Source organism: Sminthopsis crassicaudata, chromosome 2 (assembly GCF_048593235.1).
Source record: "Sminthopsis crassicaudata isolate SCR6 chromosome 2, ASM4859323v1, whole genome shotgun sequence".
NCBI classification, from domain to species: Eukaryota; Metazoa; Chordata; class Mammalia; order Dasyuromorphia; family Dasyuridae; genus Sminthopsis; species Sminthopsis crassicaudata.
This window is the reverse complement of record NC_133618.1, coordinates 265,027,153-265,046,140: the sequence shown is the minus strand read 5'-3', so window position 1 is coordinate 265,046,140 and position 18,988 is coordinate 265,027,153. Positions and strand designations below refer to the sequence as shown.

General features: G+C 32.5%; 1 protein-coding gene across 3 annotated transcripts in view; it reads left to right on the top strand.

Annotated features, from left to right (window-relative positions):
• Positions 1-18,988, top strand: part of DPH6 (diphthamine biosynthesis 6) — a 454,085-nt gene that overhangs the window by 94,737 nt on the left and 340,360 nt on the right. For all 3 annotated transcript variants that reach the window (XM_074289213.1, XM_074289214.1, XM_074289215.1), the window contains exon 4: positions 13,598-13,671. In XM_074289213.1, the coding sequence (XP_074145314.1) occupies positions 13,598-13,671 (74 nt within the window). The remainder of the gene's footprint in view (positions 1-13,597; positions 13,672-18,988) is intronic.

Sequence of the window (18,988 nt, the reverse complement as noted above, 5' to 3'; positions counted from 1 at the left end):
ATTCAGGAATTTTGTTTTCTTTGTCATTAACAGAATGTTAGATACTGAGGCATTCTTAAAAGGGGAGAATATTATTTATAAATTTAAGCTTATTTTTTTTTTATTCTCTAGAAACATTAGACCCTAGTTTAATCCATATGTAAAAAGAACATTTTATTTTTAATTTGTCCTGTTAATTTTAGTGTCAGGACATAGTGACATCAAGAATGACATCTTAATGAGTGGCAGAAGATGGAAAGACTGAGAAAGAAAAAGGTTTAAGATGAAAACAGCTTTATTAATTATTGACAGAGATTAATTAATAATTCCAGAGAGCACAGTAGAGGGAGATTTTAGTGGGACATTGAGAGAACTAGTACAGATAAGAAGGCTGAAAGTAAAGGAAAGAACAATTGGGTAAGATTAATGGGTTTGTATATAAGCAGGTATCACTGGGATGGGGAGAATATGAGCAGTTGGAAATAAACTTTTAAAAATATTTAAGTTAAATCTTTTCAGTGATCAAGCATTTATTTTCTCTCTCCTCAGTTGAATAACAAAAAAAAATCAATCATAACCTTACAATAAATATGCATAATTAAGCAGAGCAAATTCTTACATTGACAATATCTCTAAATTTTATTTCTCACTCTGCTTTTGGAGTTTTCATTTTTAGGTCCAGAAGTGAGTGAGTAGCTTGCTTCATTTTTTATCCTTTGGAGTAGTTTTTGTCATAGCATTGATTCTTAAGTATTTAAAAGTTATTTTTCTTTATTGTATTGGTATCATTGTATAAGTGGTTCTGATTCCACTCACTTCAATCTACATCAGTTGACATAGTTTTTGCAAGGTTTCTCTGAAACGATCCCTTTTATCATATCTTATAGTAACATAATATCTTGCTACATGTATATGCCATATTTTGTTTAAGCATTTTTAGGTAAATAGGTTATTACTTTAGCGGTTCTTTTTGGCCTATTCTTGTTTTCAGGGTGTCCATCACTTGGCCAAGTTTTACCACTTAATTTTTCCAATTCCCTCCAGAGTTTTTATTTCATGTTTATTTCTTGCTTCATTTCTTCTAGCTGTTTCTGCAATTCTTGTGGAAAGCTTTATTTTTCCATTTTAGTCTCTCCTTGTAGTTTTTATGCAGTTACTTTCAATTTTGGGGAGAATCTTTAGATTTTCAATAGTTTTTTATACTGTTTGGTGTTTTCTTTGATTTACTCATTTCTCAAATTTTAGTTCCTTGATTGGAGTTTCATTTTAGTTTAGGCTCTATTCCTTCAGCATTTTGGAGGAGCTCTCTTTTATTTGGTTTCCTGTTTTGGCCTTTACCTCCTTTGGTCCAATCCCCTCCTGGATAATTGAAATCTTTTGGATTCTCTTAGATCCTGTCACTCCATTGACCTTGACTCTGATTTTGGCCTAGGTCTTTCTTCTGTCTTCTTTGAAGTTAGGTATTGGCTTCATCCCTTTCTTTAGTTCTGACAAGTCCTGATGTTATTAATTTAGCTGATAAAACAGGTATTTTTTAAAGGGTAGATATTGTTTTGCTTTCCAAGTATGATACTGACTCGATCTCCTACTGGGACACCAGGGTGGGCAATTTTCATCTTTACCAGAAGTCCTTTTCTCCTCCTGCCTTTCTTAATACAGAGTTATTTTTATGACAAAATTAATTGTCCTTTAATGTGTTATGGGATTGACTTAAAATTCTTTCTGAACCAGAGGTTCTGTTATCTTTACTCATTCATTTATGACTTAATTAATTTCTTTTTGTGAGATTGTTTTAGTTTTTAATTTGTTTCTTGCTTTTGTTTACATGAATAATTGACATTTTAAGAAGAGTAGTTATCCTCTTAAGTTCTGTTTTGTTACGTACTCTGTCATACATGTTAGTCACTTTGACTTTATAAGAACTCATACGTTTCTCTGCTGCTGCTCAGTCTTTTGACTGTTTTGCCATATTTCCTTCTACAACTTCTACAATTTGAAATTATTTTCGAATTTACTATTCTGCCATTTCTCTCTTTTGGGGCAGTTCTCTTTCAGCCTTCTAAATTGAATGTTTTCTTACTTGCTTTAGTGATTTATTTTTTGAAAAGTTTAATTTCTGCCTTTAAATTTAGTCCCATTTTCCATTCTTAGTTTCTTTTTTCTTGCTATCATGATTGCTTTTTAATTGGAGGTTTGCAGTTTGCTTTCCATCCCTCCATAATATTTATTTATTTTTTGGTTTCCTTTTCTGGTTTATTACTTTTTTCCTCCTGTATGAATCTGATGGCTATTATTTCCTCCTTCATGTTAGATCTTTTCCCCAGCCTTTCTCTTTTGGCCTACTTGCCATATCTCTTCTCTTCTGATCACTTAGATTCTGTCAGGCCTTTATTGTTAGGTTCTTACTAAGTGCTAAGTCGGTACTTAACAATTCTCTAGTTCCGGCCTTTCCTGGTAATTTGACTTGTGAATTCCTAAGGAAGAGCTTGCATGCTTGGGAGGAGCAAGCTCATTGGTTGAAGTGGTTCTTCCCAGAAGCCCTTGCATTATCCCATGCCCATTCTCTGGGAGGATAAAAGAGGACAGCACTCCAGAAAGAAGAGAAGTCTCTGTACTACATCAGGCTTGACGGGGCTGTCTGCAGGAAGAAGAATCTATCCGAGAGATTTGAATTGACATAGCAGATCTCCCCCCAGAGAGCGATTGGCAGCTTCTGGAGACAACAGCATGCTACACTTTATACTGCTTGGTCTTTGTTCCTTCTATTGCCTTGGTTTTCTTCTTGTACAAACTGTTAGGAATAGGTTACTTCAAACTCTCCTCATGTTATTGGCTGTATGTTTACCATATAAAAATTCCATGAATGGGATCCCAGCTGTGTAAGTATGGCTAAAGTATCTTAGGTCCAATTTGATGTTGGCATGAAATTAGTCTTAATGAAATTGAACATTTAACAAAAGTACTTTATTTTTCCCTAACATAGCAAATATGTTGCAACAAGGTCTTTTCTCTGGATTTGGCCTCCTTTATCATTATTTGGAAATGTGTTTGGTTCGTGATTGGCTAAAATAGAGTCAATTTACCCTGTCTCTGGCATCCACTAAGTCTGAAGGACACAGAGGCCACATAGTTTAAGGTATTTATTGTCTAGACAAGGAAGCTGTGTCAGAGAAGTTGGAGTCTTTCACACTTGGGGAAAGAGGTAAGGTGAATGTTGTATCAGGAAAGCTATGATCAAAAGAAGTTGTGTAAGAAGATGCTTTTGAGAAGGAAGTAAAGCTACCATATGCCTCATCATGGCAAGATACCAGTGTTCTTCTAGAGAATTCCAGCATTTAAATAACTCATCAGTTCTTCTGCCATGGATGATATTAAGGGAAAAGAAAGGAAAAGAGGAGGAAAAAAAAAAATGAAACTGAAAAGGATCTTGAGCTAAAGGAAGGACCATAGAGAATCAGCCAGAGCAAAAACAGTTCATTCATATCAAGTCAGCCTTCCTAAAGAGTGGATCTAGATGACAGTACTCACTAAATTAATCTATTTATTTAGTGCTATACCAATCAGACTCCCAAGAAACTATTTTAATGACCTAGAAAAAATAACAACAAAATTCTTATGGAAGAACAAAAGGTCTAGAATTTCAAGGGAAGTAATAAAAAAAAAAATCAAATGAAGGTGACCTAGCTGTACCTGATCTAGAACTATATTATAAAGCAGCAGTCACCAAAACCATTTGGTATTGGCTAAGAAATAGACTAGTTGATCAGTGGAATAGGTTAGGTTCACAGGGCAAGATAGTGAATATAAATAGCAATCTAGTGTTTGACAAACCCAAAGATCTCAACTTTTGGGATAAGAATTCTTTATTTGACAAAAACTGCTGGGAAAACTGGAAATTAATATGGCAGAAACTAGGCATGGACCCACGTTTAACACCACATACTAAGATAAGATCAAAATGAGTCCATGATTTAGGCATAAAGGACGAGATCATTAATAAATTAGAGGAACATGGGATGGTTTACTTCTCAGACCTGTGGAGGAGGAAGGAATTTGTGACCAAAGAAGAACTAGAGACCATTATTGATCACAAAATAGAACATTTTGATTACATCAAACTAAAAAGTTTCTGTACAAACAATACTAATGCAAACAAGATTAGAAGGAAAGTAACAAATTGGGAAAACATTTTTACAGTTAAAGGTTCTGATAAAGAGCTCATCTCCAAAATATACAGAGAATTGACCCTAATTTATAAGAAATCAAGCCATTCTCCAATTGATCAGTGGTCAAAGGATATGAACAGACAATTTTCAGATGATGAAATTGAATTTCCACTCATATGAAAGAGTGTTCCAAATCACTATTGATCAGAGAAATGCAAATTAAGACAACTCTGAGATATCACTACACACCTGTCAGATTGGCTAAGATGACAGGAACAAATAATGATGAATGATGGAGGGGATGTGGGAAAACTGGGACACTGATGCATTGTTGGTGGAGTTGTGAAAGAATCCAACCATTCTGGAGAGCAATCTGGAATTATGCCCAAAAAGTTATCAAAATGTGCATACCCTTTGACCCATCAGTGTTACTTCTGGGCTTATATCCCAAGGAAATACTAAAGAAGGGAAAGGGACCTGTATGTGCCAAAATGTTTGTGGCAGCTCTTTTTATAGTAGCTAGAAACTGGAAAATGATTGGATGCCCATCAATTGGAGAACGGTTGGGTAAATTATGGTATATGAATGTTATAGAATATTATTATTCTGTAAGAAATGACCAGCAGGATGAATACAGAGAGGCTTGGAGAGACTTACATCAACTGATGCTGAGTGAAATGAGTAGAACTAGGAGATCATTATACACTTCAACAATGATACTGTATGAGGATGTATTCTGATGGAAGTGGATATCTTCAACAAAGAGAATATATAATTCAGTTCCAAGTGATCAATGATGGACAGAATTAGCTACACCCAGAAAGGGAACACTGGGAAATGAGTGTAAACTGTTTGAAGTTTATTGTTTTTCTTCCCACTTTATTTTAACCTTCCGAATCCAATTATTCCTTTGCAACAACAACAACAAAATTTGATTCTGCACATATATATTGTGCCTAGGATATACTATAACATATTTAATATGTATGGGAATGCCTGCCATCTAGGGGAGGGGGTGGAGGGAAGGAGGGAAAAATTCGGAACAGAAGGGAGTACAAGGGATAATGATGTAAAAAAGAGTGTATCTAGAAAACCATTGAATGAGAGAGTCTTTCCCCTTTCCATAATAGCATTGATTTGACATGGAAATTAACTTCTGAGAGGTCAGATACTTTATGTGGACCTTCATATCCATAATGATGCAATTGTTGATAAACCCTGGAATGGGAGAGTTCCATTTCACTAGACAGAGACAGGTTGAGGGCCACTTGGATTAGGAATAGCTATGTTGTCCTAAGGGAGGGAGGAATCATATAGTCCCTGTGCCCACCACTAGCATGATATCACTAACTGATTTTCCAAATTGACACTGTTCCTATTCCTCCACCTTGGCTATGTTTGTGACAACTCCAGCCTGTTTTGTTTTTCTTTTTCTTTTCTTTTCTTTCTTTTTTTTTTTTTTAAACATATATCTCTGATGGATTCTAACATGCATAAACAACTTATAGTGATAGAATAAGTCTGGAACTTCCTAAGCACCTTTCAGAATTTCCCAGTCTCTAGTCCCAAGTCTGCTCTTCTTCTCTATTCTGCTTGCTCTTATCTTAGCAGGAACCAGGAGCCTCTGTATAAAAGACAGTTGTTTGGGCCCCCCCCCACACTTTCTGTCTAATCAGGAGAAATTTCTTTACTTATACCACCATTAATTCAGCTGGCTTCTCCTCAGCTTTCGTTGCAAGGTCCCTGAAAGCCTAAACTTTTCCCCTAGCTGCTAAATCAACTAACTCAGTTTGCTTTCAGTCTCATTAAGCTTGCAGTACAATTTAAACAGCAAAGTCAATAACATCCAGGGAATGCTGCCTTTAGCACTTTTCTTTCCTTTACCCTTCTGGAAGCTTCCTCTAATACTTTCTAATAAAATCCCTCTCAGCAGGATCCTGCTGCTGATCACACAGAACTTTCCATATAAAATCAGGACTCTAGCCATAGAGATTCCCTTTATTTGTCCATACCACCCTCTTCCTTGGACTCTTTTCCAACATAACCACTGTATGAGCTATGAGACCATCTTTGGGTCATGCCTGTCAAGTCTATGTCAGATGTAGTGGGAATCTCCTTAAGAAGATTTGTCATCTCTAGCCCATAGATCCATAATCTAGTCAATGTGGAGTCTGGTGACATCCTTGAAATGGGTAGAAGCCTTGAACAACAAAGATCTGGCCATTTGTCAAGGTTATTCTGGACATTGGTGGAAAAGATTGAGGATTATTCAGTTCTTTGCAGCTTTTTCAGGATACTTGACGTGTGGAAGTGTTTTCAATTTTCTCTTTTTGTTGTTTGTTTATTACATATCTCACGCATGTCTTTGGTATTGCAGAGTTTGGGACTTCAGAACTTTCCTGTCATGTGTTTCCGTTTCCCTTCAACCTTTCCTATTCATTCTACCACTATCACTTCAGAAGCATGACCAAAGTTCATACCAATTCTTTGGTATACATATAATTTTACTATTATTAAAGATGAAAGCAAATTTGCATACTAATGAAATGGATATGCTTGTTTATTTTTACATAAAAATTAAATCGACAGAATATTTGTTATTTTTTGCTGTTTTTTAAAATATGGATATATATTTAAAACAATAGCATTTTATTTTTCTAATTACATGTAAAATAGTTTTCTAATTATTGTGTTAATTTCTTCTTCATTGGTGGTAAGTTTACTTTTTCATTTTTAATACTGCTAATTTGGTTTTCTTCTTTCCTTTTTTCTAATCATTTTAAATAAAGGTTCATCTATTTTATTGGCTGAAATTTCATAAAACTAGTTCTTAGTTTTGTTTATTAGTTCAGTAGTTTTCATACTTTCAATTTTATTAATCCCTTCTGTGATTTTCAGAATTTCCAATTTGGGATTTAATCAGGGGATTTTAATCTGTTCTTTTTCTACCTTTTTTTTTTTTTTAATTGCATGCCCAATTAATCTTCTTTTTCTCTATTTTATTCACATAAGCATCTAGAGATATAAATTTTCTTTTAAGAATTGCTTTGGCTATATTCCATAAATTTTGGTATGTTGTCTCATTGTCATTCTCTTGGATAAAATTATCAATTGTTTCTATGGTTTGTTGTTTCACCCCCCTCATTCTTTAGAATTAGATCTTTTAGTTTCCAATTAATTTTTGGCCAAATCCTATGAGATTAAGGGTCAAATAATGCTCATTCCCCTCCCTTTTTCCCCTCAATGGTAATAGATCTCTTTTGCCTGTTTATATGATGCAATTTATTCCATTTTACTTCCTTTCCTCTTCTTCCTGTATAATTCCTTTCCACCTTTAGTTTCTTTTTCTATATCATCACATTAAAGTCAACTTTTACCTACACTTTCTAAATATACCCTGATATACAGTTTTCAAGAGTTACGTGTATTATCTGTTCATGTACAGATGCAAACATTTTAACCTTTAAAAAAATAGTGGGTTTTTTTTTTTTTTTTAGCTTTCTTATACTTTTCTTGAGTTCTGTATTTAAAGATCAGATTTTCTGTTCAGTTCTGATCTTGTCATCAAAAATAATTGAAAATCCTTTCAATTGAATTGAATGTCCATCTTTTCCCCTGAAAAATAATGCTTAGTTTTGCTGGGTAGTTAATTCTTGGTTGCAGTATAAGCTCCTTTACCTCTGGACTATCATATCCTAAGCCTTTCAGTACTTTAAAGTGGAAGCTGCTAGGTCCTAGGTAATCCTAATCATGGCTCCTTGATATTTGAATTGTTTCTTTCTGGCTGCTTGCAGTATTTTTTCCTTGATCTGATAATTGTGGAATCTAGCTACAATATTCCTTTGGTATCTTTTTCAGGGGGTGATTGGCATATTCTTTTTTTTTTTAATTAATGCTTTTTATTTTTCAAAACATATGCATAGACAATTCTTCAACATTAGCCCTTGTAAAACTTTGTGTTCCAATTTCTTCCCTTTCCTCGAAGCCCCCAAGATGGCAAATATTCCAATCTATGTTAAACATGGTAGAAATACATGTTAAATCCAATATATGCATACATATTTATACAATTATCTTGCTGCACAAGAAAAATCAAATCAAACCAATAAAAAAGAAAAGAAAGAGAAGCAAAATAAAATGCAAGCAAACAACAACAAAAAGAGTGAGAATGTTGTGAACCACATTCAGTTCCCACTGTCCTCTCTCTAGATGTAGATGGCTCTCTTCATCATTGAGCAATTGGAACTGCTTTGAATCATTTCATTGATGAAGAGAGACATGTCTGATGGATCCTTTTAATGGCTATTTTCCTCAAGAAAAATAGGACAGTTTTCCATGACAATTTCTTGAAGATGTTGCCCAGGCTCTTTTTTTCATTGTAGTTTCCAGATAGTACAATAATTCTTCAATAGTCTTTTCTGGATCTATTTTCCAGATCAGTTGTTTTTCCAATAAGGTGTTTTATATTTTCTCCTACTTTAATTTTTTTTTTTTTAACTTTTGTTTAACTGATTCTTAATGTCTCATTAACTCATTCACTTTCAGTTGTCCAATTCTAATTTTTGGTGAATTTTTTTTAATTAGCTTTTAAAAAAAAAAAAAACTCCTTTTGCATTTGACCAATTGTACTTTTTTAAAAAATTATTTTTTTTGCAAAGCATATGCATGGGTAATTTTTCCAATCTTGGCCCTTGGAAAACCTTTTGTTCCAAATTTTCCCCTTCTTCTCCCCACCTCCTCCCTAGCTGGCAGGTAGTACAATACATGTTAAATATGTTGAAATATATGTTAAATTCTATAAATGTGTACATATTTGTACAGTTATTTTGCTGCACAAGAAAAATCAGATCAAGAAGGAAGGAAAAGAAAAACTGAGAAATAAAACAATGCAAGCAGATAACAAGAGATAGTGAAAATCCTATGTTGTGTACCACACTGTTCCTACGGTTCTCTCTCTGAGTGTAGGTGGCTCTCTTCATCACTGCACAAGTGGAACTGGTTTGAATCCTCTTATTGTTGAAGAGAGCCACGTCCATCAGAATTGATCTTTCATACATTCTTGTTGCTGTGTATAATGATCTCTTGGTTCTGATCATTTCACTTAGCATCAGTTCACTTAGGCCTCTCCAAGTCTCTCTGAAATAATCCTGCTGGTCGTTTCTTACAGAACAATAGTATTCCATAACATTCATATACCATAATTTATTAAGCCATTCTACAATTGATGGGCATCCACTTATTTTCCAGTTTTTTTGCCACTACAAAGAGAACTGCCTTAAACATTTTTGCATATGTGGGTCTCTTTTCCTCCTTTAAGATCTCTTTGGGATATAAGCTCAGTAGTAACACTGCTGGGTCAAAAGGTATGCACAGTTTGATAACTTTTGAGCATAGTTCCAAACTGTTCTCCAGAATGGCTGGATGTATTCACAATTCCACCAACAATGTGTCAGTGTCCCAGTTTTCCCACATCTTCTCCAATTTGTCGTTCTTTTCCTGTCACCTTAGCCAATTAGTGGTATCTCAGAGTTGTCTTAATTTGCATTTTTCTGATCAATAGTCATTTTGAAGCACCTTTTCATGTGACTACAAATAGTTTCAAATTCTTCATCTGAAAATTGTCTGTTCATATCCTTTGATCGTTTATCAGTTGGAAAATGGCTTGAACTATTATAAATTTGAGTCAATTCTCTAGGTATTTTAGAAATGAAGCTTTTATCAGATCCTTTTTTAATATAGCTTTTTATTTACAAGATATATGCATGGGTGATTTTTCAGCCTTGACATTTGCAAAACCTTTTGTTCCAACTTTTCCCCTCCTTCCCCCCATTCCCTCCCCCAGATGGCAGGTAGACCAATATATGAATATATGTTAAATATGTTAAAGTATATGTTAAGTTATATATATATATGCATGCCCACACAGTTGTTTTGCTGCACAAGAAGAATTGGACTTTGAAATCATATATAATTTACGTGTGAAGGAAATCAAAAATGTAGGCAGATAAAAATAGAGGGGTTGGGAATTCTATGTAATGGTTCACACGCATTTCCCAGAGTTCTTTTGCTGGGTGTAGCTGGTTCAATTCATTACTGCACTATTGGAAGTGATTTGGTTTATCTCATTGTTGAAGAGGGCCACATCCATCAGAATGCATCCTCATACAGTATTGTTGTTGAAGTATATGATGATCTCCTGGTCCTGCTCATTTCACTCAGCATCAGTTCATGTAACTCTCTCCAGGCCTTTCTGAACTTATCCTGCTGGTCATTTCTTACAGAACAGTAATAGTCCATAACAGTCATATAACACAATTTAGTCAGCCATTCTCCAATTGATGGGTATCCACTCAGTTTCCAATTTCTGGCCACTACAAAGAGAGCTGCCACAAATATTCTTGTACATGCAATTCCCTTTCCATTCTTTAAGATCTCTTTGGGCCCAGTAGTAACACTGCTGGATCAAAGGGTATGCATAGTTTGATAACTTTTTGAGCATAGTTCCAAATCGCTTTCCAGAATGGCTGGATATATTCACAATTCCATGAACAACATATCAGTGTCCTAGTTTTCCCACATCCCCTCCAACATTCCACATTATCTTTCCCTTCATTCTAGCCAATCTGACAGGTGTGTAGTGGTATCTCAGAGTTGTCTTAATTTGCATTTTTCTCTAATTAATGATTTGGAGCATCTTTTCATATGGCTAGAAATAGTTTCAATTTCTTCATCTTAGAATTGTTTGTTCATATCCTTTGACCATTTATCAATTGTAGAATGGCTTGATTTCTTATAAATTAGAGTCAGTTCTCTATATGTTTTGGAAATGAGGCATTTATCAGAACCTTTGACTGTAAAAATGTTTTCCCAATTTGTTACTTCCCTTCTAATCTTGTCTGCATTAGTTTTGTTTGTACATTAGTTTTCTATTTTGTGATCAATAATGGTCTCTAGTTCTTCTTTGGTCATAAATTCCTCCACAGGTCTGAGAGGTAAACTATCCTGTGTTCTTCTAATTTATTTATAATCTCATCCTTTATGACTAGATCATGAATCCATTTTGACCATTTCCCCAGTTGGTTAGATCTGACTTTATTTGTGTAGAAAGTGTTTTGTAGTTTTGCTCATATAGTTCCTGATTTTCTGTTGTCAGATAGATTCTCAAATATTTTATACTATCAGTAGTTACTTTAAATGGAATTTCTCTTTGTAACTCCAACTGTTGGATTTTGTTAGTGATATATAAGAATGTTGATGGCTTATGTGGATTTATTTTGTATCCTGCAACTTTGCTAAAGGTGTCAATTATTTCTAATAGCTTTTTAGTAGACTCTTTAGGGTTCTCTAAGTATACCATCATATCATCAGCAAAGAGTGATAATTTGGTTTCCTCATGACCTACTCTAATTCCTTTAATCTCTTTCTCAACTCTTATTATTGCCAAAGCTAGTGTTTATAATACAGTATTGAATAGCAATGGTGATAGTAGGCAATCTTATTTCATCCCTGATCTTATTCAGAATGGTTCCAGTTTATCCCCATTACATATGATGGTTGCTGGTGGTTTTAAATAGATACTATTGACTATTTTAAGGAAATATATTTTTAAGAAAAAGTTCATTTATTCCTATATTTTCTAGTGTTTTTAATAGGAAGGGGGTCCAATTTTAGCAAATGCTTTTTTCTGCATCTATTGAGATAATGATATGGTTTTTATTAATTTGGTTATTGATATAGTCAGTTGTGCTAATAGTTTTCCTAATATTGAATCACCTCTGCATTTCTGGTATAAATCCTACTTAGTCATGATGTATTATCCTGGGGATGATTTTATTTTATAGCTTTTTTATTGATGGAACATATGCATGGGTAATTTCTACAACATTGTCCCTTGCGCTCATTTCTGTTCCAACTTTTCCCTTTCCTCCTTCTACCCCCTCCCTTAGGTGGCAGGCAGACTCATACATGTTAAACATGTTAAAGCATATCTTAGATATAATATATGTGTGCAGATCCGTACGGTTCTCTTGTTGCACAAGAAAAAATGGATTTAGAAGGTAAAAATAACCTGGGAAGAAAAATAAAAATGCAAGTAATCCACATTCATTTCCCATTGTTTCTTCTATGGGTATAGCATATCTATCCATCATTGATCAATTGGAACTGAATTGAATTTTCCCTTTGTCGAAGATATCCACTTCCATCAGAATACATCTGGGGATGATTTTTTTGTAATCTCATTGCTAATACTTTATTTAAGATTTTCCATCAATATTCATTAGAGAGATTAATCTGTAATTTTCTTTCTCTGTTTTTTTTCCTACCTGGTTTAGGTATCAGTACCATGTTTGTGTCATAAAAGCTATTTGGTAGGAGTTCTTCCTTCTCTATATTTTCATATAGTTTATATAGTATTGCAGTCAATTGTTCTTTAAATTTTTGGTACAATTAAAATGTAAATCCATCTAGTCCTGTGGATTTTTTCTTAGGGAGTTGATTAATAGCATGTTCTATTTCTTTTAAATGGGACTACTTAAGTAGTTTATTTCCTTTTCTGTTAATCTGGGTAATCTATATTTTTATAGGCATTCCTCCATTTCACTTATGTTGTCAAATATCTTGGCACAAAGTTGGGTAAAATAACTCCTAACTATTGCTCTGATTTCCTCTTCATTGGTGCATAATTCTCCCTTTTCATTTTTGAGACTAACAATTTGATTTTCCTGTTTCCTTTTTCTAATCAAATGAACTAACATTTATCTATTTTTTTGTTTTTTCATAAAACTAACTCTTAGTTTTATTTATTAATTCGATAGATTTTTTAAGTTTCAATTTTATTGATCTCTCCTTTTATTTTTAGAATTTCAAGTTTGGTATTTGATTGCAGGTTTTTACTTTGTTCTTTTTCTAGTTTTTTTAATTGCAAGCCCAATTCATTGATCTTCTCTTTCTTTATTTTGTTCAAGTAAGCATCTAGAAATATAAATTTTCCCCTTATTACTTGCTTTGGCTGCATGCTACAAATTTTGGTATGTTGTCTAATTATTGTCATTCTATTGGATGAAATTATTGATTGTGTCTATGATTTGCTGTTTTACCTATTCATTCTTTAGGATGAGATTATTTACTTTCCAATTACAAGGTAACACTTGCTTAAAATAGAATGATTCTCATAATTTCCATGAAGCATCAGGAAATCTCTAAATTCTGTTATATGAAAGTCTTTCTTTTCAAGTGTTTCTTTATTCTGTTTTTTCCTTGCATAATGGATTTTTGTTACTTGCCATTTAAACATTGCAATGGTTTTCATATCTATATCTTCTTATAAACTTAGATTAATATTTTGTTATGTCTATATTTGATTTCCTTAAATAAATGCAATATTTGTCTATTTTTCAGATTGTCATTAAGATTATATAATGATTTATCTTTAATAGATTTTTTTTTTTCAGGAAAAAGAAGAAATAGATGCTGTATCTGTTGGAGCTATTCTTTCTGACTATCAACGAGTTCGAGTAGAAAATGTGTAAGAACATGTTAATTTAATACATCAATTTAAAACATACATATTTTGGGGATTTAGGAGGGAAAGAAAGTTTATATTTGTAGCCACTCATTATATAAATGTTGTATTCCTTATTCTTTTAGGCTTTAGATTTATATAGTGACTCCAATAAGAAGCCAAAGTAATTTTTGCCTTTGAATACTTCATTGAAAGCATCTTAACCTTCTAGAAAAAATTAATTTTGTGTCATAAAAAAATCCAAGATAGAAAAATTTAAAATAAATGAAAACTTTAAAATTTCTCTTGTTTGATTAAGCATGTATGTTGTTTCTTGTATAATACATCATTCCCTGTCACAAGATACATATATATATATATATATATATATATCTTTCAATTAGAAATGTAGCTACATATACATTCACACACACACACAATTCTCTTACTATTTATAAGTTTGTCAAATTTGGGGGTAGAGAAGAGGCTTCTTTACTTAGGTCTTCATGTTATTGGACTGCATTTCATTTTTGATGTTTTCAGAACATATTAGCAATCTGTATTCTGCAAAAATAACTGGTGAATTCAGTTTTTTTAAGGGGAGAAAGTAAAATGATATTTTTGACATTGTATTAACAAACTGTTAACTATGTCATCCTTGTAATACTCCTGTGTAATCAGTAGTTCAGTTATTTCTATCCCATTTTGCACTAAAAGAGGTTGAATGATCTATCCACAGTCACAGACTTTGAAGTGCAACAGTGAACCTTCAAGTTCTGTACTTTTATGATAGCAGATTGTTTTAAGTCAACCACATGACTAGCTGCATTTTTTTTTTCCTTCTCAATCAGGAATTGCTCTAGTTTAGAAATGGCGCCAATTCTTTAGTGGAAGTTCTAGATGTGAAACTCTGCTATTAATCATATTTGAGGACTCAGATGTCACTTACACTATGTGGGTCTTCGCTTCTTTTTTAGTAAAATACTCCCATTAATATTTGGATTATCTACCTGAAGGGTTTAAGTATGAAATTTATTGTTATTCTTATTTTTGCTCTATAAATTCATCTATGTAGGGAATTTTTGATATGCAAATTCATTTAAAACAATGCAGATCTCTGGCTTCTTGTTAACTTGTAGCATTAAATTTTTAGGGACACTGGGAAGTTCTGGATCTTGCACATGGTCACAGAGCCATGTAGAGGAAAGGCAGGACTTGAACTTAGGTCTTCCTGATTCTAAAACCAACTCATTTTCCATTAGATAATACTGCTTCTCATATTAATATGTAAATTACTATAACTATTTTGGTTATAAAACCAAAACATGTATTTAGAAAAACTATGCATATTCAAATATTAGGAACATAGAGCCCAGTATTATTTAATGATTAGAAAAGGAATTGTCAGTGTTTGCTTCAATAAAAATTAAACTAAGAATTTAAAATGGACATGTGAATTGAAATGAGCTTTTTATTAACTTAGAAATCTTATTTAAAATAGAAAAGATTATAGAGTATTTTATTAAATTATTCATGTATATACTTACATATCCATAGGTAATCTTTCTACATAGAATTTTAAAAAACAAAATATTTAAAGGAAATTAGAATATGTTAACATTCACACTATAGAATGGATTCTTACTTAGCTAGTTCATTCAGAATACATTCTTATGTACAGAATTAAATATGGAAATATCATCTCTCTTTTTTTCCAATCTTTGTCAAACTAATTAAGCAATTGTTTAGTTAAACAAACGTCTACAGTGGTAAATGTACCTGACCATCAAAAATGTTGTCCAGAAAGTTAGTAAACCCTGAAACTGACCAGAGCATTTATATTGTAAGATATTTATTTCAAGTATTAAGGTAGGCCCCAGCTAAGCATTTCGGGATGAAGATGAACTCCAATAAGCACTTTTTATAAGAGAGAAAGAAGAAAAAAAAAAGGATAGGGAAAAAATTAACATGATAATTGTGTTATACATTTAAAACTATTATGAAGCTATACCTAATGGATTTGTGGTTTCACCTATAATCATCTTTTTTATTGCACTATGTTATGGGAATACTTGTTTTATTCCATAAATTTAAAAAAAAATTAAGAACACTATTAAGACATTATTAAGACATTTAATTAATGTCTTGAGGCTATATGTTAAATAAAAATTACAAAGTATAAAAATATAGTATAAAAGTTATTATTTTAAATTTTATATTGTTGCATGTTTATTTAGAGTTACCATATTTTTGTAATTACTCTTTATTTTTAACTTACCTATGACTCTTACATTACTGCTTTAAACATTTTTCTTTGGAGTCTGTAAGTTCAGTCAATTGTTTGTTATTTTTGATTCTTGAGGGTCCCAAATGGGATTTTCTTGCCAAAGATACTAAAATAGTTTGATTATATTTGAATTCAAGAAGGTAAGATTTCCCAATCCCAGGGCTGGTACTCTATCCACTAGATCACATAGCTCTTCTAGAGTCAGAAAGACTAGAATTCAAATCAAACCTCAGACACTTATTGGCTGCTTCATCCTGGGCAAGTCACTTAACCTCTTTTGCCCCAGTTTACTCAAATATAAAATGGTGTTAATAATTTCATTTATTTACTGGAGTTGTGGGGATCAATTGAAATCATATTTGTAAAATGATTCACACAGTGCCTGGCATAGAGTAGGTGCCTAATAAGCACCAATTTCCTTTTTAAATAAAGGCATTAGTAGATTAGAGGTACAGAATGAGATAAGCATTTTTGGCATTACCAAAAAAAAAAAAATGCCCTTTATGTGATGTAAATGATTAAACATGATTTAAAATGGAGAAGTCAACTTCAATTGTTCTGGTAGTAAAATCATGAAGTTGTTTAGGCACTATTAACAATTCCGAGAATAAGGATCTTCAGATTAATGAAGAAAACAGTAATAATTTAAAATCTTTTTAGTTTAGTTCAAAATGTAGTTAATCCTATATACAATAAATAAGATGGATTTGGAGGGAAAGACACTGAGATCTGTTTTATATATGAGTGGCAGCAGTGGAGGGAATATGCATACAATGAAATCATTGATACTTTGAGTGTTATTTAAATGTTTTTTATTATAAGCAGAAATCTTGCAAAACACTGTTTCATAGTAAATGATAGATATATCGAAATATTTCAATTTATTCATTTAATAATCTATTTCTGAAGAAGCTGATAAAATTCTCACATTTCTTTGTATTTCATCACTTAATAGATAACATTCTGTGGTAAAAAGGTTTCAGGTTTTTTTTTTTAGATAATCTTTTTGGGACCATCTTAAGCTATACTGCCAAAACAGATGAATTAAATAGTTTAAAATTTCACCAAACCAACAAAATTTTTGTTTTACAGGAATCCAAAAAATTAATTTTTGTGTTTCTATATCATCAGAACCATTCTACTATAATACTCCAGCCAATGAGGGAAAAAAGGCAATACTAAAGTGAAAGGAGTACTTAATTTAATTGTAGATCTCACTGCTGCTCCCCATTTTGCCACTTTCTGGTTATTTAATTGTTGATTTTTCACTTAATCCCTTTGAAGCACAGTCTCATTTGTAAAACTGGTGTGATATCTATCTTCCTTGTTTACTTCCTAGGATGTATTAAGATTGTATATTGTAATGCTGGAGAAACTGAGGCAAGATAGATATTAGAGAGATTTAAAAATTTATTAAGTGGGAGAGATTTACTGGAATGGATCCATGATTTGGTCCCAGAGCTGAATGAAACTATTGGTCTCTAAGAATGTGAGTTCTCAATGACATATATACAGATGGCTCAGACTCTGGGGGATAGATTGAGGCAGGGGCGGAGTCAGGGTGCTGAGAGTGGGAACTGGACAGGGTGGGGTGAGCCACTGGAGATGGAGGGAGGCATCTTAATAATATCCTTATCAAATATTCTGATAAAGAGGGAGGGGAGGTTTTGCAGAACAGAGCTTTGAGCTGATAATTATAAACTGAAGCAGAACAATTAGAGAAACTGAGTCAGGACTGAATTAAGAAAATTAAGGAGTCAGGGCAATAAAAGAGAACTGTGGCATAACATATATAATGTTCTGAAAACATTTTGTAAAATATTTAGCATTATCCAGAAAGAAGATTATGGGGACTGATCTATGTTGTAGATCACAACATAAAATTTTGTTATTTGCTTGCTTGCCTTTTTCTTTCTTTCTCATTTTTTTCCATTTTTGATTTGATTTTTCTTGTGCACCATTATAAATGTGAAAATAGATTTAGAAGAATTGCACATATTTAATCTATATTGGATTACTTGCTGTCTAGGAGCAAGGAAGGGAGAAAAATTTGGAATACAAGGTTTTGCAAGGGTGAATGTTGAAAACTGTCTTTGCATGTATTTTGAAAATAAAAAGCTATTAAAATATTTAGCATTATCAAATATAAAGGAAGATAAATACAACAGTATTGAAATAAAGTTGATATCAACACAACTCAGAATAACAAATTATTGATTTTTTTCATTTTTTACTTCATTATGTGGAATCATAAAAATATAGTCTAAACTGGCTCGTTCTCCCACCCCCTTTCTACCTAATAATCTTAAAGTAGGTTTTAACATGTGTCAGGATAAGGAATGGTTATGGAAAAATGAATAAGGTAAAAACATGGAAATATATTAAATAGGAATTGGAAAAACAAGGTGATGTGATTATAATGATGTTGCATCATCATATTTTCAAGGTATTATAGAATTTGACAACAATGATAGTTTTGAGACTGGAAATCAATCAGGAAATGTATTCAATGTTAAAGATAAAAATGATATAACAATTTAATTCAGAATTGTCTAGTTTTAAACATTTACCAAAAACACAAAGCAGCAATAATTGTTTTTATTGTTTGAAAACAAGTGTTTTTTGCTTTTATTTCCCTAGATATTACTATTCACTACATGTAGAAATTTGAAGATGTTAGTGAATAAATATGATCCATGCATTCATGCAGTTTCCATGTCTTTGGGGGAAAAATATCAAAACACTGACACATAAAACATTAAAAATATAGTAGAAAAATTTGAGACAAGAAAAGTAGTTTTTTTCCCTTGTCTTTGATTCTTCTTGATGTTATAAATAGTGCTGCTTAGAAAGTCTTAATATTTGTACTAATAGCCGTTAGCTACTAGAATATTTTATATTTAGGTTTCTGTACTTAGAAATTTGCTACACAAATATTTATAATCTGTCCAGAGGCTTCACTTTATCTATATTTTACTGTATAGACCTAAAAAATTAAATTTTTTTGTCATGTGATATGTAGTATTGTGTTCTAAAAGTAATTATCATTGACAA